The 24,546-nt window shown below is 36.7% G+C and overlaps 1 protein-coding gene across 3 annotated transcripts in view; it reads right to left on the bottom strand.

Moving 5' to 3' along the window:
* The window catches only part of COL12A1 (collagen, type XII, alpha 1), a 120,905-nt gene that overhangs the window by 73,666 nt on the left and 22,693 nt on the right, over positions 1-24,546 (bottom strand). For 2 of the 3 annotated variants that reach the window (XM_011942947.1, XM_011942946.1), the window contains exons 11-14: positions 22,841-23,113; positions 19,422-19,694; positions 15,933-16,205; positions 6,681-6,953 (exon numbers count right to left, since the gene is read on the bottom strand). The exons of the other annotated variant lie outside the window; for it this stretch is intronic. In XM_011942947.1, coding sequence (XP_011798337.1) covers positions 6,681-6,953; positions 15,933-16,205; positions 19,422-19,694; positions 22,841-23,113 — 1,092 coding nt within the window. The remainder of the gene's footprint in view (positions 1-6,680; positions 6,954-15,932; positions 16,206-19,421; positions 19,695-22,840; positions 23,114-24,546) is intronic. 3 annotated transcript variants of the gene reach the window in all.

Raw genomic sequence — 24,546 nt, 5'->3', positions numbered from 1 at the left:
ATATTTACAGCAGATTAGAAAATATAAAAAATGAATAGTGAACTTGATGGCATGATAATAGAACATGAAACACAAGGAAAGAAAAACAATTTTTTAATGAACAGAGCATCAGTGAGCTGTGTGACAACTTCAAGCAGACTAATATATGTGTAGTTAATTGGAGTTCCCGAATAAAGTGGGGATGTAATAAATAAAATATTTGAAAAACTAATGGGATGGACTTGTTAAAATTTTGTAAAAACCATAAACTCACACATCCTAGAAGTTTAGTGAACCCCAAACACAAGAAACATAAAGAAACTATACCAAGACACATCATAATTAAATTGCTTAAAAATCAGTAATAAAAATAAAATCTTTAAAGAAGCCATATTTTTTTAAAAACACATAACATGTATAGAGGACAAAGATAAAAATGATAAAGTAGGTAAATTCAATATATGGTTATGATGGTTATGAATTATGCTTCTGAGAGATGAAAAAATATAATTTCAATCAAAATTATATTGGCTGCAATTTTTATTTTTGGATTTAAAGAAACTAAGAGAACTCTCAGTGAAGTCCATTATTTTCTGGAAATATTAAAATTTATTTAGATTAATTATCAATTTGCTGTTATTATTCTCCAGGTAAGTGAAATATTAAAAGGAAAAAAGTTTATATATATAAAATATATATTATTATATAAAAATATATATATGATATAAACATATATTTATGTATTTCCAAACAAAAAACTCTAAAGACTTTACCTGGAGTTCTGAAAATGGTACAAGAAAGAATAGTATATAGAAAAATAATCTATTTGGACTATTATCATCACTAGTTGTCACAAATATCAAATAAATTGATGGGTGTCTAACAGTTTTCTAGAAGGGGTTGTGCTACAGTACGTTTTCTCATCTTTTGTTTCATCTCTTACATTTTTACTCAGTGGAACAAGACATTGTCTCTCTTACAAAATTTTTACACCAATTTCACACAACTCAGAATTTAGAAAAATAAAAAGTTAAATTTTATGAATGCTGATTTAAAAAGAAACAAGTTTCAAAAAAATGGGATACCAAGCTTTAACATGTTTCAAAATTTAAACATGTTAATAACAGCCAAAAGTGATATGTCATACCTTGATATGCCTTAATGACCTCACTTATATTCCTGCCTTTTAATTAACTCTTTAAAATGAAGAAACTGAAATGAAATACAATACACCATATCTCATCCTAGTTTTAATGGTAAACTGGATTTTAGGGAGAAAAAAAAAAACAAACCCTTGTTGGTTTCCCATAACCAAAGAGTAAGAATTTTTACATCATTGATTGGATACCACACGCCATTAAATGCTGTTACACCCTCTCACATTGTAAGTTCTTTTCATGTGTTAGTAACTATCATGAGAAACTTTCAAACACCCACTGTACCACTGCTAAGCCAGCTGCCATAAATTAGAAGGGCTACAGAAAGTGTCCCTTCTGCTGGCTTTCTAACCCCAATTCATGGTTTTCATTTATCAATGTATTCATTTCATTGTATCAACAGTCTGCATACCATGTCCCTGAGTTTCAGGTGAAAGCAATCTTAAAGACGTTCCCAGAATGCCCTCTTGGAAGCATATGTGAAACTCTAGGAGTGTAGGCTAGGAGTTCTGCTGAGTTATCCACACCTTAGGATTCCTCTACCACCTAAACAGCAGATCTCACTCAGATTTCTGAAAATACTTTCTAACAACAACAAAATGATGGTAGAACAAAGAAAAGTCCATGACTTCTTTCTTATTTACTCAGACATTTCAGCAGCTTTCACATACAGTTAGTTGCCCTTTGGTATCCATGGGAGATTGGTTTCAGGATCTCCCATAGAAACCAAAATCCTCACATGCTCAAGTTCCTGATGTAAAATGGTGTAGTATTCACACAACCCTATGCACAACCTCCCTAATACAGTAAGTCCTCACCTAATGTTGTTAAATAATTTCTTGGAAACTGCAACTTTGAACAATTGACATAAGGAAACCAATTTTCCAGAGGTTAATTGATATAAACAAGAGTTAAGTTCCTACATCACATTTCTGATCACAAAAACATCACCAAACTTCTCAATAAAAAACAAAACACTTCTCATATGAAACACTGATGTATGTGTGAGCTCTATATACATTTCAGAAAGACAAATGAAAACCAGTAACATAATTATTCACCCATTTATTCCAGTTAAGGATCACAGTGGACACAGCCTGTCCAAGTAGCTCAGGGCGAAAGGGAGAACCCCCATCCTAGGCATCTACACACACACCCACACTTACTCAGACTGGGACCATGTGGACGTGCCAGTTCACCTAACGTGATGTGGCAGGTAACTAGAGTACCTGGAGGAAACCCACATAGACATGGAGAAGATGTGCAAACTCCCCACAGATAGTGACCCACACCAGGAATCAATTCTTTTTTCTCATCAATGTTATATTATTCAAGAACCTGCTGAACTTTAAATCATCTCTAGATTACTTATAATACAATGTAAATGTCATATAATGATTATACTATATATTTATTAGCATTATTATTTATTGTTGTGTTGTTATTTCTTAATGCTTTTTTAAAAATATTGTCTATCAGCAGTTGGTTACTTTTGCACATGTGGAACCTGAGAATATGGAAGGACAACCGTGACCTAAAAATGAACATTTCATTCCTGCCAAGCCTGCTCCTTCTTCAAAAGAGGCTTCCCACAGCCAGTATCATACTGAATAGGCAAAAACTGGAAGCATTCCCTTTGAAAACTGGCACAAGACAAGGATGTCCTCTCTCACTACTCCTATTCAACATAGTATTGGAAGTTCTGGCCAGGGTAATAAGGCAAGAGAAAGAAATAAAGGGTATTCAATTAGGAAAAGAGGAAGTCAAATTGTCTCTGTCTGCAGATGACAAGATTGTATATTTAGAAAAACCCATCGTCTCAGCCCAAAATCTCCTTAAGCTGATAAGCGACTTCAGCAGTCTCAGGATACAAAATCAATATGCAAAAATCACAAGCATACCTCTATACCAATAACAGACAAACAGCCAAATCATGAGTGAACGCCCATTATAATTGCTACAAAGAGAATAAAATACCTAGGAATACAACTTACAAGGGATGTGAAGGACCTCTTCAAGGAGAACTACAAACCACTGCTCAAGGAAATAAGAGAGAACACAAACAAATGGAAAAACATTCCATGTTTATAGATAGGAAGAATAAATGTTGTCAAAATGGCCATACTGCCCAAAGTAATTTATAGATTTAATGCTATCCTGATCAAGCTATCATTGACTTTCTTCACAGAATTAGAAAAAAACTTTAGATTTCATATGGAACCAAAAAAGAGCCCGTATAGCCAAGACAATCCTACCCACAAAGAACAAAGCTGGAGGCATCACACTACCTGAATTCAAACTATACTACAAGGCTACAGTAACAAAAACAGCATAGTACTGGTACCACAAACTTAAAGTATAATAAATAGACCAATGGAACAGAACAGAGGCCTCAGAAATAACACCACACATCTATAACCATCTGATTTTTGACAAAATTGACAAAAACAAGAAATGGGGAAAGGATTCCCTATTTAATACATGGTGTTGGGAAAACTGGCTACCCATATGCAGAAAGCTGAGACTGGATCCCTTCCTTACACCTTATACAAAAATTAACTCAAGATAGATTAAAGACTTAAATGTAAGACCTAAAACCATAAAAACCCTAGAAGAAAACCTATGCAATATCATTTAGGACATAGGAATGGGCAAAGGCTTCATGACTAAAACACCAAAAGCAATGGCAACAAAAGCCAAAATTGACAAATGGGATCTGATTAAACTAAAGAGCTTCTGAGGCACAGCAAAAGAAACTATCATCAGAGTGAACAGGCAACCTACAGAATGGGAAAAAATTTTTGCAATCTATCCATCTGACAAAGGGCTAATATCCAGAATCTACAAAGAACTTAAACAGATTTACAAGAAAAAACCAAACAACCCCATCAAAAATTTGGCAAAGGATGTGAATTGACACTTCTTAAAAGAAGACGTTTATGCAGCCGACAAACATATGAAAAAAAGTTCATCATCACTGGTCATTAGAGAAATACAAATCAAAACCACAATGAGATACCAGGTCACACCAGTTAGAATGGCAATCATTATAAAGCCAGGAAACAACAGATGCTGGAGAGGATGTGAAGAAATAGGAATGCTTTTACACTGTTGGTAGGAGTGTAAATTAGTTCAACCAGTGTGGAAGACAGTGTGGTGATTCCTCAAGGATCTAGAACTAGAAATACCATTTGACCCAGCAATTCCATTACTGGATATATACCCAAAGGATTATAAATCATTCTACTACAAATCCACATGCACACCTATGTTTATTGTGGCACTGTTCACAATAGCAAAGACTTGGAACCAACCCAAATGCCCATCAATGACAGACTGGATAAAGAAAATGTGGCACATATACACCATGGAATTCTACATAGCCATAAAAAAGGATGTCCTTTGCAAGAACACGGATCATGCTGAAAACCATCATTCTCAGCAAACTAACGCAAGAACAGAAAATCAAACACCGCATGTTCTCACTCATAAGTAGGACTTGAACAATGAGAACACATGGACACAGGGAAGGGAACATTACACACCGTGGCCTGTAGTGGGGTAGGGAGCTAGGGGAGGGATAGCATTAGGAGAAATATCTAACGTAAATGATGGGTTGATGGGTGCAACAAACCACCATGGCACATGTATACCTATGTAACAAACCTGCACGATCTGCGCGTGTACCCCAGAACTTAAAGTATAATTTTTAAAAAGTTAACTTGGGAAAAAAATAGGCCTTTCTGTTCATCAATGTTTAAATCAACCAATTAGCCAAGAAATATCGAAAATTTCTTAGATGCTCATCTTCTGAGATACAGAGATTTATTTAGTTTCTGCCACCATATTTGCTTTCGGCGACAACACATCTCTTGTAGATATTTTAAATTCCAAATAATTATTTGAAGCCTCCAACTTTTTGGAAAAAGACAAAATGGAGGATAATTTTTGGAGAAAAAAATCCCTCTAAATACATACACTTTTATAATTTCTCAGCCACATGAACTGTATCTTTACTCCTACAAATAAATTCAGCTCTATGTGTCGTATGTGACCTAAGTTTACAATACAGCTTCTCTTTACAAGTGAATTTCCTCAAAAATAGAGAAGGAATTTCTACCACGTTCTTAAACTACATCAGCCAATATATTCCACACACAAGATTTTATTTACTACCAATCATGTGAATATCTGAGAACTATGTCTTCTCACATATTTAAATTTCCTGTAAAGAAGTTGATTTTTTTAAAATCTGGTGAATTAAGATACAAATTTAAACTTGAACATCCAACTGAGCTTGTAAATAATAAAAAGAAAATGAACTTAGACACAAAGAGTTTAGTTTAAGGACAACTTAAAATCAGGATATAGGACTTAACTGAAATTGCTCATGGCACTTCTCCCTCTCTCTTCCTTTGCCAGAAAAATCACCAAATTCCTCTACTTCTTTTTTATAGAAGGAAATGCATGAATGCCCATTCTTTCTCCTTTTCCTAAAACCTTCCCAAAACAAAAGGTTTAAAGTTTTCTCCTACAAATGCTTAGAAATGCCCATGCTTAACAAATGACATTTGGTTTGGTTTCATTTGGTTTCAACTGTTTGTTTTTAATAGATTTTATATTGTTTTAGAGCAGTTTTGGCACAGAGATTGAGCAGAAGGTACAGAGATTTCCCATGTACCCTTTCCCACGTCCACACATGCACAGCCTCCCCCATTATCAACATCCTTCACCAAAGTGGTACATTTGTTACAACTGTTGAACCTACACTGACACATCATTATCACTCAAACAAATAAGCTGTCAGGAAAGTGAATTAAGATATCCTGACACATCCTTCACCAGCCAGGTGATTATGATAGGTCATTCATAATTATTTACCAAAAAAAAAGAATATTAGTGAGACTGAGGTAAATCTCAGCCACCAGAAAATTGAATGGACTTTTGATTTGACCTTACCAAATATAACAGGAATAAAGTAAAAAAAAAAAGGAAGAAATAAAGAAAAAACTAAGTTAAGTCTTGGTTGTATGATAATCATAGTTTCAATAGCCACCCATCATTTATCAATCATCTCTAAGTGGCTAGGTACCATGCTGACTGCTTTGTATATTGTTATTTTATACAATCCTCACAACTCTAAGAGACAAGATTTATTATCTGCATTCTACAGATTAGGAAACTGAGGCTCAAAGAAGGTTAAGTAACTTGACAAAAATCATGCAGCTTTACAAATGTGGCTGAATTCTCTTCACTTCATAGCTTCTGGTCTTTTTAGTAGTTGGGTATTCTACTAAGTTAATCATTGCACCAGAAAAAAAAGACAAATATAGGTAGTGGAAAGAGACTTGATATTTCCAAATTTGATATATTTTTAGATACCTACTCGGAATTAAAGCCAAATTCTTTAAAGATCTTAATTCCTCAGACTTCATTTATCATGTAAAGAAAAAAAATTCAAGTGATTAAACTGCATTGTCACTTGAGCTGATAACTATTGGGTAGCACCAACACACACCCAAACACACCCATAATGTTACCTACATTCAGTTGTGGCATCTCCAGTCAAAGGTTCTCCTTCTCCACTGCTGTAAGTGGCAAATATTGAAATTCTGTATTTGGTCTCTGGCTGCAGATTTTCTATCATAGTATGGATTGCATCTTCAGGAAGATTTTTCTCTCCAGTGTCAACATCATCATACAGTGATTTCCATGAGACCCTGTAACCGCGAACCATTCCTGGAGCAGATGTCCAATAAGCCCCAATTGATGTATCAGTGATGTCTTTAGTAACTAAATCTCGAGGAGAACCGCGTTCTAGAACAGAAATTAAAAGGGAATCTTTTTTAAAAACGTCTAGCAGGTATTTACGTATTAATATTCATTGATCCTGGTAGAGATTCTGACTTGCTGGACTCAAACTCAATTTGTCTAAAATTGCCCATTTCTTCTTTCTGAGTTGTCCATCCTATTCTGTCAGTGGAATAGATTGATGCAATAAAACTTTAGAATTATATTTGATTCCTACCTCTTAGCCTTGCCGCCATATGCCTAGTTAGATAATCTTATCCTTCAGGACAAGTTTGACATCCAAATTTGAGGAAGTATTTGTCGTTAAAAAAAAAAAGTTCCAAAGGAAAGAAACTGTATCTAAGTCCCAGAATTTTACCACATTTTAGTTGGCCTTGTGGCATGGCCCATTGTTCACAAAGATCTTTATTTCGTTACCATGATCTTTTCCTCTCTGATCTAATTTAAATAAACTCATTTTCAATGCATGATTTACAACAACTGCAACAATCTCATATCACTTACAAAACTTAATTTCAACAACTGTTTCTTGGTGAAACTTGTATTTGCTCATGAAGTTTAAAAAGTAGCAGTGCAAACTTTCAATATAGCTTAACCCTAACAAAACTAAAAACAACCAATTCTTCTGGAAAACTTAAAAGTGATTAGTCACCAAAATAAAACATACCACTTGTTCTAGCTGATCAAAAATGTCTGCTACTAAATTTTGGTTCTTTCATTCAAAAAACATACAACCCAAGTGGAAAAATATGGAAACCTCAACTTAATAGGAGGCACAGATATCTTTCAATAAAACCCTCACTCTCCATATTTTAGATGTAAGATAAATATACAGGTCACTTTATATTGGCTACCTTTACTAGGCTTAATGCCACAGTATGACATAAATACAAAACTCTCTGCTTCCCAGCATACGTCTTACCAGTAATTGTTGCATGTTCATGCAAATGATATATATTGCTCTTAAAAGAATTTTAAAAACTATTATTTTACTTAACTCGAAGAGTAAAAATGAATATCTTAAAAGCAGTCATAATTTAACAATTAAATGTCAACACAAAAAGTAAAGGTAACAATGAATGAAAAAGAAATCTAGGTGGACAAAAACGTATCATATATGCTTGGATTTAGAGGGGAAAAAATAAATGAAACAGAAGCTGGGCAGCCTACCAGACCCCAAGCCCAAATGGAAAATTCTAACTCCATTAAAAATAACTTTAACTGCTGACAGCACATCTCATCCCTGGAAGGAAATTAGTTACATATTTCACTGCAACAAAGTATACTTATTTTTAAGAGCACATTGAATTTTTTCCCTCAGCTCTTGAGGCTAATTCCCATTTGAAAGTCTTCTTTATGTGTCTTTACTATGTAAATGGTCATATACCTTTATATTTTCTCTACTTGGAATATAAAAGTACAATTTTAAACTGTTTGTTTTATTTGGCTTGGTTGTGGGTTTCTTTTCTTTGTTTTGTTTTTTATCTGTTTTGATAATCAATATCCCAACAACTAGTCTGTAAGTTTTAAATGTACAGCACGTTTTTCGTTTGCTTGATATATACCATTTTCAATATGTGCCTTTTCTTCTAAATTTCCTCAATTGTAGTCAGGAACAGCTGTTGTGAAATGACCTTGCTTGAAAGCAATTTTGCATTTAAATGAACTGCATTAATGACGTTTCAAAAAAGTATCAGACAAATAAGGTTAACTAGAATGTGGGAATTATCTTTCCAATTAACACTGGGGTAATTTTAAAACAATTTCAACTTTTATTTTTCCCAAAGGTTTTGCTTCTCAACCTATTTTTCTTTCTACAGCACTAAATTTGTGACATTGTTTATTTCCATGACAACAGACATCAATCTCATAAACACAGGCTAATGATTTCACTGTGAGAAAAATAATAGGAAGAGAATTGTGGTTGAAGCAAAAATACATTCACAAAGATATTTCTGGGCTTAAAACAAAAGGATCTAAGATCACAAGACTTGTCTCCCTATGGATTTTAATCAACTATTTTAACACTCTCAAGACTTGTAAAAGCTAGAACAAAATACTAGTAAAATGCAATGAAGACTTTTCCCAAGGTTTATCAATATTCTGAAAATAATCTACAACAGCAATTTTTAAGATGCAAATTAAAAATCAACTAAAGAATATTTATAAGCTCTAATTAATGGCATGACAACACTATTTTGAGTGAACACTGAATAAGTTCTCAGTCTCAGAAAAAAACTCACTAAAAATTATAGTTTCTGTCTGTGGTATATAAAGGCAGGCACTGTCACTACAACATTCCATGTTAGTGACACAGCAACATAGACTCCAAAGAAAGGAGAAAGATAGTTCAATCCAGACACCAAAATTGAGAAGATAAGCTGCTTCATATGGGTTTCTTACATGTCAATCAGTCAGTTTGATAAGAATATTCCTAAATATTAAATCCATACTGCTCCCCAAACACATTAATAATTTTTTTTAGGGAGGAGGGCTGACTATTCTATCTGTTACGTTACAACCAGGAACTTTGAGAACAAGTTGTACTCATGACAAGTAAATGTATAGCCCTTGAATTTTTAAAACATGAGATCTTGGTTTGGCCAAACATTATATTACCAAAAAATGAAGCAAGTGGATTGCGCCCTGTGGTACAGCTGGCAGGATGGAAACTGGCAAGTGGCCGAACTTGTCTTGGAGCCAGGTGTGCAACCATCTGAGCAGGTCATCAACAGGCTATGTCACCTCCTGGGGCCTTGGGGCCCATAGCAGCAAAATAACTGGACTGGACTTGAATCGATAAACAGAATTGCCTGAAAAACCAAAGGCTGGACCCTACCCAAATCAATTAGATTGGAATACTTGGGGATGCACGTAAGTACTGGTGCTTTCTAAACATCTTTTAAATCTGCCCTGTGATTCCAAAACCTCTACAATTCTTTATTCTTTCCCCCTTTTTGCTCTTCTTTCTACTTCTCCTCTCTGAGGTCTAGAGAAGCATTTATTAGGGAGGTGTGCTGAGTCAGTGTGGGAAGGAACCTCAAATCTGTTTTCACATAGAAATGGTGATCCTTCAAAATAAAGACAGGTATGGTGAAAGTAAACTGGTCAAAATCATTACACACATGATGCTCTACAGGACTGCTGGGTGGTTTGTATTTTGTGTGGTTATACTGCCATGTACAGAAAATCACTGCTTTAGGTGGAAAAATAATCTCAAGGCTGACCCTCAGAGAACAGAGGAGATGATTTAAGCTTTTCCTCACATCTCCATGGACACATGTGGGATGTTCACTGCTCGCTTCTCCCCTCCATCTTGTCTCAACAGGAAATGGCTCTGAACACACACATGCCTCTTATTGAAGAGCTGAGCACATTTTCACATGAGTGAAGTTCTAAGTGTTACCTAGCAAGGCATTTACTTGGTTCAATACATTGTCATTTTTGTCCTGAATCTAAGGAGCTCCAGACATCAGTAACTACAGGAAGAAATTATCTGACTTGTTTTGGTTTAGTTTGGTTATATTGGGTTTAGGCAAGAGTCTCTTTTTAGAGTACCTAAGAGGGAATAGGAAAGAGAGAGTGAGAAGTAAAGATGTGAGAAGACCAGTCTGTAGGACATCTCCAGGAGAGGTTACCACTCCTCAAAAGGAGAAAGCATAGAAACAGTTGCAGTGAACAGAAAGCAACCCTAGTAGACGTTTTGCCATGTAGTCACTACCTTTCCCTGAACCTAGATCTACTTTTGCTCTAGCAGAGGCTCCCTCCCTTCTGAGGTCCTCCTCTTTCTTCTGTGCCCCAAGGTTTACAAATATGTGTGTTATGGTGCTGGTATTTGTTTAGGGGTTTTTTGAATAATATTTAGTCTCATACTACTTGCTCTCTTCTGTTCTGGATATATACCTGTGCTCTCTCTATTAATTTTATCTCTGGTGATAGAAATTCTGGCAATCATTTCAAACAAGTCATCATCTATAATGATGATATTCCTTTATTTCCATTCCTTTGATTCTATCTTGACAGTTTCCCTTACACCTTATTCTTCCTAGCATAGTACCAGTATAGGTATAAATGCCATAAGTGTAAAGGTATAAAACTCTATCAGGTTTTGAAATTTGGCTACTCAGCATTTCTGTCCTTATTATAAAGCTTAGTTACATCTATTCAAAAGTCATTTTTCTAGTGTGTGCTTGCATGTGTCTCTGTGCTGCTGCTGTGGGAAGTCATTCAGACAGGTCTACTTCTCATGATCTGAATATCCTGAAGGAGTTGATTCCTACACTGCTTTTTTCCACATACCAAGCCAAAGAAATAATGCCTCATTTAAGTAACTTTCCTATGTTTCCTTATCCCTTTTCCATTTTCTTTCTGAAAAGCAAATTATCATCCAATTCAAATATAATTATAACACAAATTAGCCAATGATACATGAAAAATTAATCATCATGAAATAAAACTGTATTTCATCTTATAGATTGTTCCAGCCAGCTTTCATTGAGTTTCATACACCACTTTCAAAAATAGAAGTCAAACTGAAAATGTAATGTAAACTCTCTTCTAAATCAATTTGTCTTTTCCGTTAGAGCTCAGCTCAAAAGTCATCCAACTTTCCACAGCAATACAGAAGATCTGCTTCTGGATAATGTTCGTGTGGAAATACATTTGATTTACAACCAATGAATCAGAGCCACCATTCCAAAGGACAAAGTTCACTATTGATAAGTTAACTCAGCTACTTTAAGCTATACACAGTTTTTAAAAACATCTTAGCAATTAAATCACCATTCAACTTCAAAGTCAGCTTGAGCAGAAAAGTGTTTCTTCCATGATTGTTACCCCTCCACATTGACTTCAATTTTTATCTGACAAGCAATTAATTAACAGGAAAAGGAAATAGAAATTACTGTTTGGTGACTGTGCTAAAGTTCCCTGGCAACATCAGTGTTATTATACCCAGAATGTATGATTTTTCAAATTATGAGACAGCAGTAAATCAGTGAAAACACAGAGGCCTTGTTTAGTCCATCTTTAAGGGCCTCATGTTACTCAACATCATGCAGAATTCCTGAGATGTGCTAAAAACCTCATTGTAACAAAATGTCAACTGAATACACTTGGTTTGATCTGTAGGAAGCCATTCATATCTAGGACGTTGGCAGGTTGCTACAGCAACTGAAACAAAGGAAATTCTAAAAAGTCATATTTTCCGTAGCCAAAAAACAACGCTCAAAAATTTAACAAGAAAACATATTATTATCAAACTGAAATTCTCATTCATTTGTGGTAAATCTCTGAATTAAAATGGGCATTATTTATTGAGAGATTTATAAAAACAGATTTTCCTCTAAGTACTAACAGCGGCAATTAAAGGTTCTTTCAAGACTCGAAGTGCGATTACATACACAGTAGTGTTTTTGTAATTATACTGTCTAACTGCTCTAACAACAACAACAACGGGGGGAAAAAATAATGTAAATCAAACCTAATGATGTGTGCTCACATTCCTCTAAAGTTTGGATCTGAAATAGTAATAAACTCTGCCTTTGTGACTCTATTGCCTATAGTACTACAGCCAACCATGAACTTCCCCAATGCCAATGCTAATAAATCTCTCTTCCAGCAACAGGGGAATTTTCTGATCATTGGCTGCATTTCAAAAAAAGTACTAGGAAGCAGATTCAAGTTAGGGATGGTTGTAGACCACACTACATATTTTTTTTAAATACAAAACAATAACAACTTTCTTTCCTTTTGAATTGAGAGTCATAATGCATTTGAGGTAATCTATAAGATGTCCAACCTACAGAATGCTCTTGCCGGCTGACACCATGCCTCTGGATAAAGGAAACATTCCTTCAAGTTCTGCTCTTACCACCTCCTCTCCCAAGAGAAAAACAGATTACAAAAACAGCAGCCCTCAAAAGCAGTTGCCTGGCTCTGTTTCTGGGCTTTCCACTCCCTGCATTTACCATCATATCCTATTCCTGTATATGGTATGTGGATTTGGCTGAGTTAATACAATAAAATGAAATGGAATAACCAGGGGCAAAAATCTTCTATTATTTTCATTTAGTCACAACTATGCTTTCACATATTTGTCAAGTTTACCACACATAATGCAATGGGATAAATATGTTAAGAAAATCAGACTGGAAGCCCTTTCGTTAATCCTTCACTGCAGTAAAGCACTTTAGCGTAAATGAACAAAATGTCTGTTGTAAATTATTATAATTTAGTTAGGAATTAACTGTATTTTTTAAGCAAACTTGCAAATTATCTAGCTTTTCTTCTTCTCAGGAAATAGAAAACAATAGCTTTTAAAATTTATTTTACTATCCATGTATTTCCCTTAGAGATTGTTTCTGATCAAAGACACATGCGTGTGTGTACACTCACACATGCATACAAGTTGATAGATTTTCGATACCACTTGCGAGGAGCTATAATATGATAAACAATTTATACATCTGGCTTACAAAAATCACAGCCTAGTAGAATGTGCTTCCTGTAAAATTAAAAAGTACATTTTGTTAAATGCAATTTTTAATATATTATTCTTGGCAAAAAATGCCTTAATTTTTAGAATTGAGAAGATTTTTACTGAGTATAAGTATATTTTTAAAAGCAAGAAAGCACAAATGAATACGAGAAGGTTAAAAGGCACAACCCGAAGAAAAACTATTAAATTATTTCCAAGATACTCCTTATAAAGAATAAGTGTTCACAAATACAATCTATATCTATCCTGTAAAAAATAAAGAGTGAAAGTTTGTCCTCCAAAAATATCTTATGAACAACCTATGCTAAAAGCTCGCGGAAAGCATATGGAGAAACAGAACTTCAAAAGGTCCAAAGAAAAGGACAAATTTCTCCAAAATTCTGGATGTTGCCCCAGATTGTAAAGATCACCTGCTTTTGTTGTTTGGATTATGTCTGTGTACTTAAGGCAATTTCTGTTTCTACTATTTTTTCCAAAACTTTTGTGTCACCAATTATATTTGACATACTAAAGCTATACAGTTGACAACATGGGTTTACACTGTGAGGGTCCACTTACATGCAGATTTATTTCAAGCAAATGCAGACAAAAAATACAATATTCACAGGATGCAAAACCCATCTATATGCAGAGGCCGACTTTTCATATATACAGGTTCCCTAGGCCCGACTGTGGGACTTGAGTATGAGAGGACTTTGGTATACGTAGGGGATTTTGGTATACGCAGGGGTCTTGGAACCAATCCACCCCACCCCCCCCAACCCTGAGTATACCAAGAGGCTTTTAGATATCAGCTCTAAAGTTAATAAGCTATGTCCTCTTGATGAATTTTGTAGACACATAGTATTTCACAGTTTCCAATGAGTTTCACTTACATTCTCCCATTTGATCTCAACAATAACTCTGGGAGGAAAGAGGGAGGATAATCATCCCTTCTTTATAGATGAATAAACTAAGGCCCAGAGGGGTTAAGGTTTACTCCAGGTCACACAGCTAAGTAGTACAACCAGGTCTCTTCTAGTTGTAAGTACTTTACACACTGGTACCTAATCTTTCATTTAAATATTTTTCTAGAAACAGATTTCATGGACTATGGAAATTTAACTCTTGATCACTATCATTATTATTATTATTATTATTATTATTTGAGATGGAGTTTCATTCTTGTTGCCCAGCCTGGAGTGCAATGGTACAATCTCAGCTCACTGCAACCTCCTCCTCTCGAGTTCAAGCTATTCTCCTGCCTCAGCTTCCGAAGTGGCTGGGATTACAGGCATGCGCCACCATGCACAGCTGATTCTTGTATTTAGTAGAGACAGGGTTTTACCATGTTGGCCAGGCTGGTCTCGAACTCCTGACCTCAGGTGATCCACCCGCCTCGGTCTCCCAAAGTCCTGGGATTACAGGCGTGAGTCACTGTGCCTGGCCGATCACTACTATTTTGATTAGTATTTTTTAATTATTTGTTTTTCTTTCTTAAGTCTTGAAGTTTCTAAGAACTGCCTATTGTATGTCCTGTCTCACTAATTACAATATCTACAACCTTCCAAGCTCCTGGATCCAACAGCTTTGATGGATATTTTGCTTAGTCACTGTGATTTCATATTAGAAGATACTTCATATTCATTGTCTTCCTATAATCATTTAAAATAAGTCATATAAAATATAATGATAAAGAGAAGGAAAGCTATTGCTGATAGTCCATGTAGGCCCCCAACTATAGGACTGAGTCAACATCATGGGATTTTTAGCATTACAATCCATTCTTATTGCGGTTCAATTAGATGTGTATTTTCTCTCCCTTACATTATTCATGTAGTAGCTGTGTTAAGTTAAACCTAAGCTGTGATTATATCTCAAAAGATCCTAAAAAATGTAAAGGTCTCTGACAATTAACTCTAAACAGCCAAGGAATCTGCTCCAGTATTGCTGATGTTTCTTACTAAGCACTTTATCGCAATCACTTTGAACATTTAATACAGAACGGAATTTCAGAAATTATGTAGAAAACAAATAGAAATTTGGGTTCTTATATTTCTTGAGCTTTTATGCATGGTGAATGAAAAGAGCACTTGAATGGAAGTCAGAAAATGGTTCCTATCTGGACCAGAAAGATAGAACTAGCTGCATAAACTTGGGCAATTCAAATCTTTTTACATAGATGTTTCCCAAGGTCCCTTCCCACTCTGAATGTCATACACCTATTCTCCTTTTAACCAACCCATGGAGTTATAAACACATTTCTTTGGCCTTATTATGCATCCAGCTCTGCAAGGCACTTCTTAATCAAGTTTAATTTTTTCAGTTGCTTACATTCTACATCTCTGAATAAAGACAGCTTTATGGTTATTTATTTTTCAATATACATTCTTTTTAAGAGAAAGGATTGCACACTTCTAGATTCATTCTCTGAAAACATTTTAAGCTTCCTAGAGGCAGCACCACAAACAAGTTCCTAGATTTTCAGAAAATATGATGGTAATTACCTTCAAGTGTTGTTCCTTCACCAAAGAGGGCATCTCCAGCCCCAGACGCATATAAGGCTGTCACAGATAAGGCGTATTGTGTCCCTTCCTTCAATCCCCGCAGCACCGTATTGGTTGTATCTCCCCTCACAGTGACCTCTTGAGTTTCACCCCCTGCCGCTGGGGTATATGTGACGAGATACTGTTTCACTTTTCCTGGTGCCCCACTCCAAGATAATTTCATAGTAGACGTCGTAGGGTCAGAAACTCTTAAGTCTCTTGGATTCCCTCTAACTTCATTAAAAAATGACAACATCATCAAAACCCATTATTTAATAAAATGACTTGAAAAACATTTTGTTACTTTACATACGCATGTGCACTACAACAAATTTATATCCTGGGTGAGACTATGACAATTTTAACTGTTTACTAGCCAACAAAGCTTAAGCATCTCTAAATCAGACCCTATATGTTAGTAGAAACAAGAGGAAAGATATCCAGTCCCTTTTCTGTGTTTACAAAGGTTGAAATCTTCCAAGTAAAATCTTTCATGTTAGAATATTTCCTATAAGATAGTTTCCTTGCATTTCCTTAAAAGTGGAAGAAAACACTATAAAATGTATACACGTTGATTAGTATTACAATGCAGACTTTAATTCCTTTAAGAAATCTTCAGCAAAAACAGTTAATCAGTGTAATGCTATGAACATCGAAAGGTAACACCCAGGAACTAATTCTGATATAATAAAAATGATAAATTATAAACATAATGCTGTCCCTAGAGGGAAAAAAAGTAAGAGAAAAAAACAGCTCAGTGAGACCCAGCCTTGGGTACAAATCCCCAGGGACCACCCATCTTTTTGTAGCTGTGATGTCTGCTATTTCATGACTTTCCTTGTAGATTGGTCATGTCCTCTTTGAAGGTTCCTAAGGAACCCAGTCCTACATCACTCTCCACTGAGCATATAAAAGCCAGCCAGTTTTACTCCAGAAAATAGAAAGATGAAGAGGTATTGGGTCACATTATGGTGCCCAGCACAAAGAGCCCTAGACTCTCAGCAAGAGAGAAAAACAATGAAGTAGTCACACTTCACCAATGGAAGACAGGAGGAAGAAAGCAAGTAAAAGAGAAAGCCTCTGTAGCAGAACAGACTATTGAGCTAGGTTGCAGGGGGAAGAGAGGAGAGTGAAGCAGTGAAAGGAGGGAAAGAGATGCAGTGGGAGGGGGGAGAGAGATGCAGTGGGAGGGAGGGAGAGAGATGCAAAGGGAGGAGGGAGAGGGAGGCAGTGGGAGGAGGAAGAGGGATGCAGTGGGAGGGAGGGAGAGGGATGCAGTGGGAGGAGGGAGAGGGATGCAGTGGGAGGGAGGGAGAGAGATGCAGTGGGAGGAGGGAGAGTGATGCCATGGGAGGAGGGAGAGAGATGCAGTGGGAGGGAGGCAGAGAGATGCAGTGCCAGGAGAGAGAGAGATGCAGTGCCAGGAGGGAGGGAGAGGGATGCAGTGGGAGGAGGGAGAGGGATGCAGTGGGAGGAGGGAAAGGGATGCAGTGGGAGGGAGGGTGAGAGATGCAATGGGAGGAGGGAAAGGGATGCCATGGGAGGAGGGAGAAAGATGCATGGGGGAGGGAGAGAGATACAGTGCCAGGAGGGAGAGAGATGCAGTGGGAGGAGGGGGAGAGATGCAGTGGGAGGAGGGAGAGAGATGCAGTGAGAGGGAGGAGGAGTGATGCAGTGGGAGGAGGGAGAGGGATGCAGTAGGAGGAGAAGAGATGCAGAGGGATGAAGGGAGAGAGATGCAGTGAGAGGGAGGAAGAGGGATGCAGTGGGAGGAGGGAGAGAGATGCAGTGGGAGGAGGGAGAGAGATGCAGTGGGAGGGAGGGAGAGGGATACTGTGGGAGTAGGTAGAGAGATGCAGGGGGAGGGAGAGCAGTGGGTGGTGGGAGCGTGATGCATTGGGGAGGAGGGGGAGTGATGCAGTTGGGGGAGAGAAATGCAGTGGGAGGAGGGAGAGGAATGCAGTGGCAGGAGGGAGAGTGATTCAGTGGGAGGTGGGAGAGTGTTGCAGTGGGAAGAGGGAGAGTGATACAGTGGGAGGGAAGGCAGTGGGCGGTGGGAGCGTGATGCAGTGGGGGAAGAGGGAGAGTGATACAGTGCGAGGAGGGAGAGTGATGCAGTGGGAGAAGGGAGAGTGATGCAGTGGGAGGAGGGAAAGGGATGCTGTGAGGTGGAAGAGTGAAGCAGTGGCAGATGGGAGAGTGATGCAGTGGAAGGAGGGAGAGTGATGCAGTGGGAGGGAGTGTAGTGGGCAGTGGGAGGGTGATGCAGTGGGGGAGGAGGGAGAGGAATGCAGTAGGAGTGGGAAGAGTGATGCAGTGGGAGGGAAGGCAGTGAGACAGAGAAGGGTGATGCAGACCAAGCTATAATGGATACTCCTTGTAAATGTCTGCAGTAGGGCAGTAAAATCCATAAACTCAGATTCACCATTTATTAGCTGCGTAGTCTTGATTTATTATTTAATTTCCTCAGCCTCAACTCTCTTATAAAGCTGAGATGATAATAATAACATAAACACTATGCAGGGATTAAACAAAATATATGAAAAGCCCTTTGTACAGAACCTGACACCAGACAGGTACTCAGTAACTTTTCATTATTGCTAATGTGTTCTTGGCATTATTATTGCTATTTTAAAAACATTAGAGCTAGGAAATAAAATGAAAAATTATGAATGCCTTATTTTGCCCCCAATGAAATCACATATTAAACATTAATAATTTCAACAAACATCAGAATGTATCCTAGGATCCTAATCATCCCATCTAAAGAAAAACAAGTTAATGTTTAAAAATCTTTCTTAAGAAGTAAAATACAATCTATTTCAATGGTGCATAGCAGTTTGATTTTTAATTCTTAGCCATCCTTCAATTCACATTAAAACATTTAATAATATTATTTTTAAAAGAATATTGAGACTATATCCTAGCATTTAAATTCTATTGACACAAGGCCGGGCGTGGTGGCTCATGCCTGTAATCCCAGCATACCGGGAGGCCAAGGCGGGCAGATTCCCTGAGGTCAGGAGTCTCAGACCAGCCTGGTCAACATGGTGAAACCCTGTTTCTACTAAAAAATACAAAAATTAGCTGAGTGTAGTTGCACGTGCCTGTAATCCCAGCTACTTGGGAGACTGAGTCAGGAGAATCACTTGAACCCCGGAGGTGGAGGTTGCAGTGAGCCGTGCCACTGCACTCCAGCTTGGATGACAGAGGGAGACTGTCTCAAAAAAATTAATAAATTAATTAATTAAATCTATCGACACAAATAAATAATGTCATGATTAAGTAAAAAAAAAAATTTTAAACTTAAGTCTAAAAGGACTATGGTCTAACATACTCAAATAATTGAAACAAAGTGTCTCATGAGTTTTTTATCTGGATAGTTGTCCCAATTTTCCCTTCTAGTCTAAGAGTTTGGTTGTCACCATATGATAAGCATATTTCCTCTACCTTCTTCAGTGGCTGCGTTTCCAGTTAATGGAGAACCGGGTCCCGAGAAATATTCAGGAATTACAGTTACTTCATATTTTGTGTCTGGAATCAAGTTCTCCAGCGTTCTTCTCCTCTGATTGGGTGGGGTGGTAACTTCTCTGCTTTCTCCACCAGCAACTGGTCTATATATAATTCGATATCTTAAAACTCTCCCTGGAGCTTGAGTCCAAGTAATTTTAAAACTATCTGTAGTCTCATCTGTCACCTTTAGGTTTCGAGGTGCTCCTTTTACTGAAATACAAAAAGAAAAACAGATGTTAAAACATAAATTGACTGACTTTGTATGAAAAATACAAAAATTACTTTTTTATTACTAAATTATACCATTTCTCTAAAGAAATCCATGAGCAATTTATTTGCAAACATCCTGGTTTCTGCATTCATTTAGCCAGAGATAAACTAAATTCTGAAATAGCAAATATGAATTCTATAATATCCAGAAACAAACTAAGTACTGTTAATTTTTAATTACATAAAGATGTATATAATAGTAAACTTTTAAAATAATAAATAGTCTATCAAATGCTAAATTTATACCACTATAAACTTCAAGAATAAAAACAATTCGTTTCTTTGAATATAAGCAGCCAAGACTTTCACTCTTACTACATTTTCTCACAAAACTAGGAAAATAACACCTAACACCCAGTTCTACCATACCTATCCACCCAACCAAACTGTCTTATCCAGTCAGTCCCACACTAACTTTTTATCTGTATAGTCACTTGACTTGGAGAATAATTGGACCATACACAGGATAGAATAAGCAGAGAACTGGTACTTAATGAATGCTCATTAGATCTACATCTTGAAGCTAAGGTGCGCTATGGGTAACATCCACAGACTCATAATTTTAAAAGCATTTTTCATTAAGCCCAAATGAGAATATCATTTGGTTTTGTGCTCAGTAAACATGTTTAAATAACCCTCTTGCTCAATGGGGCCAACTGTCTCTATAGACAATATATTCAGGAAAGATGAACTAAAGGTCTTTGTCTTCTCAGTCCACTGGGGTGAAAGCTTCATATAACATGCCTGGCATGTATCACACAGACATTTAGAAGTTTACTTAAATATTCAACACATCAATAGATCACTCCAGGGAGAAAGAAAGGAAGGAAGTATATCTCTCTAGAAGAGAAAGGAAGGAAGTATATCTCTCCAGGAAGGAAAGAAATGGTACTTGGTCAACTTACACCCATGATTCATTTTGTATTGGAAGGAAAAAGATTAAACAAGTCAGAACAAATCAGCAGATAGACTGATGGGTTGGAATCCTAGCTCTGAAGCTTAATAGATATGTAATTCTGAGCTGTAGATTACTCTAGCAGCAAAACATGACTATTTATAGGATTATTTAAGTGGTTAAATGAGATAATCTATGGAAAACATTTAGCAGAGCATCTGACACATAGCAGAAGCTCTATAATTGTTAGCTTAATGAAAGTATTACATTGGAAACTTTCTTATCAACTAAAGAAAATTTAAATCCCAGATTCCATTACAGACAATATAACTGAAAAGATATTACCCAACTCCATTGTAGTAGCCCAACGATCAAAAACTAGAGTGTGTATGAATGGAGTGACTTCTACTCAAAAACCCTGAGACAAGTCCTCTCTTGAGACAGATTTCCCATTCCCCTCCCAAAATGCTGAAGAGAAAGGGTCAGGGTCGTTGAGTAGCAGTGTGGGCATTACAGGAAAAGCATCAGAAAGTCAAAAATATCTGAGTATGGCCTTCTTGCTTATATGACCACAAAAGTCATAAGATGAAAGGACTTCTTAGGCCATTTAGATTATGTAGTGGCCTTCAGGAAGAAATATACCTAAACCATGAAAAAAAAAGAAAAATAGCAATCTTATCTGAAAAAATGTTTCAGAGAAAAAAGATTCTCTAGCTTTTATCAGTATAGTATGCCAATGTGTACCATCCCTGTCAGCAAATACTTCTGTATAACCATCTTAAATTCCTCACACTATTCTTTCAGGATCTTTACCCCCTATTCCCAGTCAAAAGAGGAAACAACAATTGACATCTATTGTGATACTTTGCTATGCTAATGTTAAAGAATAATTGCCTTGCCTTAGTCTTCCGCTAACCAACTTAAATTGGTGTGTCAGAATGCCCTTTCTACTTATGGTTGAATAATATTCCACTGTATGTATGCACCACATATCTTTTAAGATGGGGTTCTTACTGTGTTACCCAGGTTGGCCACCAACTTAAATTGGTGCCCTTAAATGTCAAACATAACAAAGTGTGTCCAAATATATTCAACTCTATCCAGTAAGGAGTACATATGTAAACAAATACTGCTTAAAACATTTGGCAAAATTTGCACACCATGTTCATAGCAGCAATATTCACAAAAGGTAGATGCAGCCCAAATATCCAGTGATGAATGGAGATAAACAAAATGTGAAGCAGGGCACCATGGCACATGCCCATAGTCCCAGCTACTCAGGAGGCTGAGGCAAGAGGATCATTTGAGCCTAGGATTATGAGGCCAACCTGGGTAACACAGTAAGAACCCCATCTTAAAAGATATGTGGTGCATACATACAGTGGAATATTATTCAACCATAAATAGAAAGGGCATTCTGACACACACTACAACATGGATCAACCTTGAGGACATTTACTGTGTGAAATAATCCAGACACAACAAGACAAGTACTGAAAGAGTCCTCTCAAGTAAGGTAGTTAATCAGAAGGAATTCTGTCTCTAATTCCTAGAGACAGAAAATAGAATAGTGGTTTCCAGGAGTAGAGGGAAGGAGGGAATGGGGAGTTATTGCTTAATGAGTACAGAACTTCAGTTTCACAAGTTGTAAAGATGGATGGTGGTGATGGTAGCACAACAAGGTGAATGTACTTAATGCCACTAAAATGTGCACTCAAAAAATGGTTAAAATGGTAAATATGTATACTTTAGTACAACTTTTTAGAAGAAAATAAATAATTGATAATATACTTATTACCAATATATATACATGTGTGTGTGTATATATATATATATATATATATTTGCCATAACTCGGTAAGTACAGTAAAAAATTTCAGAAAGATTTAAGACATGACATTCCTGAAATGTGGGACCAAAAATGATGGATAAGCAGTATTTCAAACCTTAATTCCATAATTATCAATAGTTCTCTAGGTCTCTTAACTTCAAATTCATCAAAAGAATTCTAAGGTTTTTTACTTAAAAGTTATTTTTCTCTTTCTAAAAGATTTATGAAAAGCTGTCTTTAAAAGATGCCAAATCTTACAAAGGCATTGACAATTCTGAACTATAAAGCAGATGGTTATTAACTTTGTACTGCAATAAATTATTCATTTTTGAAAAACAGTGGCAGAAATCCCCATCACACCTTCTTCAGTGGTCTCCTCTCCAGCTAAGGGAATGCTGAAGCCATCCTCATACTCCGCAGTCACATTGACCAAATACAGGGTCTCTGGCTTCAGGTTGCTGAGAACAACACTGGTGCTCGATGCTGGCTCCACCACAGTGACCTCATCATTCCCAGTCGCTTCCTTGTAAGTGATGTGATATGAAAAAACATTTTCTCCAGCTGGAGACCAGTTGGTTTTGAAACCATAAGAAGTCACTTCTGAAAAACTAAGATCCTTTGGAGGGACGTAAGCTATTTAAAAAAAAAAAAAAAAAAGTTAATAATGTTTGAATCTATAAAACAAAACCATAACCAATATTTAAATGTTTATAAAATAGGTTATATTAATTTGGGAGAATGGTGTTCATTGAGACCACTGTACTGAGTACCTCATCTACATTTGACCATTGAGAGAAAGCCCACCCCCCAACTTACAACCCAACAAGAGATCTTGATTATTCACCTTGAGTATTCATAATACTAACTTCTGCTATTTAAATGAGTGATTAAATTTGAATGTGAATTTTGAGATTCTTAAAGCAGTAGCAATAGAATGGCCTTGCCCACAACTGGAATATTTAAACCATAGCAGACCTAAAATTAACCATCCACATTTTCCCATTCATCCCTGGTACTTGGATATTAACCTTTGGTGGTTTGCAGACAAATATTTCAAAGTAAAAATTAAGGAATTTTCCCCAACAACAAAATGTTTATTAAACGAAGCAGTTATTAAACTAAATCACAGAAAGAGACAATGTTTAACACATACAGTATATCCTTAGGGGGCACACAATCAAAATGGAGAAACGAGACAATGCAACATTATTAACAACCATAAAAAAAAAAAAAGCTGGAAGGTCGTGGGGGCTAATGCCTATAATCTCAGCACTTTGGAAGAATGAGGTGGGTGGATCACCTGAGGTCAGGAGTTCAAGACCAAATTGGCCAACATGATGAAACCCCGTCTTTACCAAAAAAAAAAAAAAAAAATAGAAAAATTAGCTAGGCAAGGTGGCACACTCCTGTAGTTCCAGCTACTGGGGAGGCTGAGGTGCAAGAATTGCTTGAACTGGGGAGGTAGATATCGCAATGAGCATAGATTGCACCACCGCACTCCAGCCTGGGTGACACAGTGAGACCCTGTCTCAAAAAAAAAAAAAAAAAAAAAAGCAGTACATAGGAAAGCCAACTGATGAAAGTGATAGCATGATAGTGCTAAGACAGTTACAGTTGAGGAAGTATTCCTAAAAAGGATGGGACTTTTTTATTATTATTATACTTTGAGTTCTGGGGTACATGTGCAGAACGTGCAGGTTTGTTACACAGGTATAAACGTGCCATGGTGGTTTGCTGCATCCATCAACTGGTCATCTACATTAGGTATTCTAGTAATGCCATCTCTCCCCTAGCCCTCCCGACAGGTCCTGGTGTGTGATGCCTCCACCCCCGTGTCTATGTGTTCTTATTGTTCAACTCCCACATATGAGTGAGAACATGCAGTGTTCAGTTTTCTGTTCCTGTATTAGTTTGCCGAGAATGATGGTTTCTACCTTCATCCATGTCCCTGAAAAGGACATTAAACTCAAGGTATGGGACTTTTAATTAAACATTGAAAAGTAGATCAGGCAAACGAAGAAAATTCCAGATGTGACAAACGATGCCCAAAATGATCCAGGAAATGC

Source organism: Colobus angolensis, unplaced genomic scaffold (assembly GCF_000951035.1).
Source record: "Colobus angolensis palliatus isolate OR3802 unplaced genomic scaffold, Cang.pa_1.0 Scaffold213, whole genome shotgun sequence".
NCBI lineage: Eukaryota > Metazoa > Chordata > Mammalia > Primates > Cercopithecidae > Colobus > Colobus angolensis.
The sequence above is the reverse complement of the archived record's forward strand: the minus strand, read 5'-3'. Positions and strand labels throughout refer to the sequence as shown.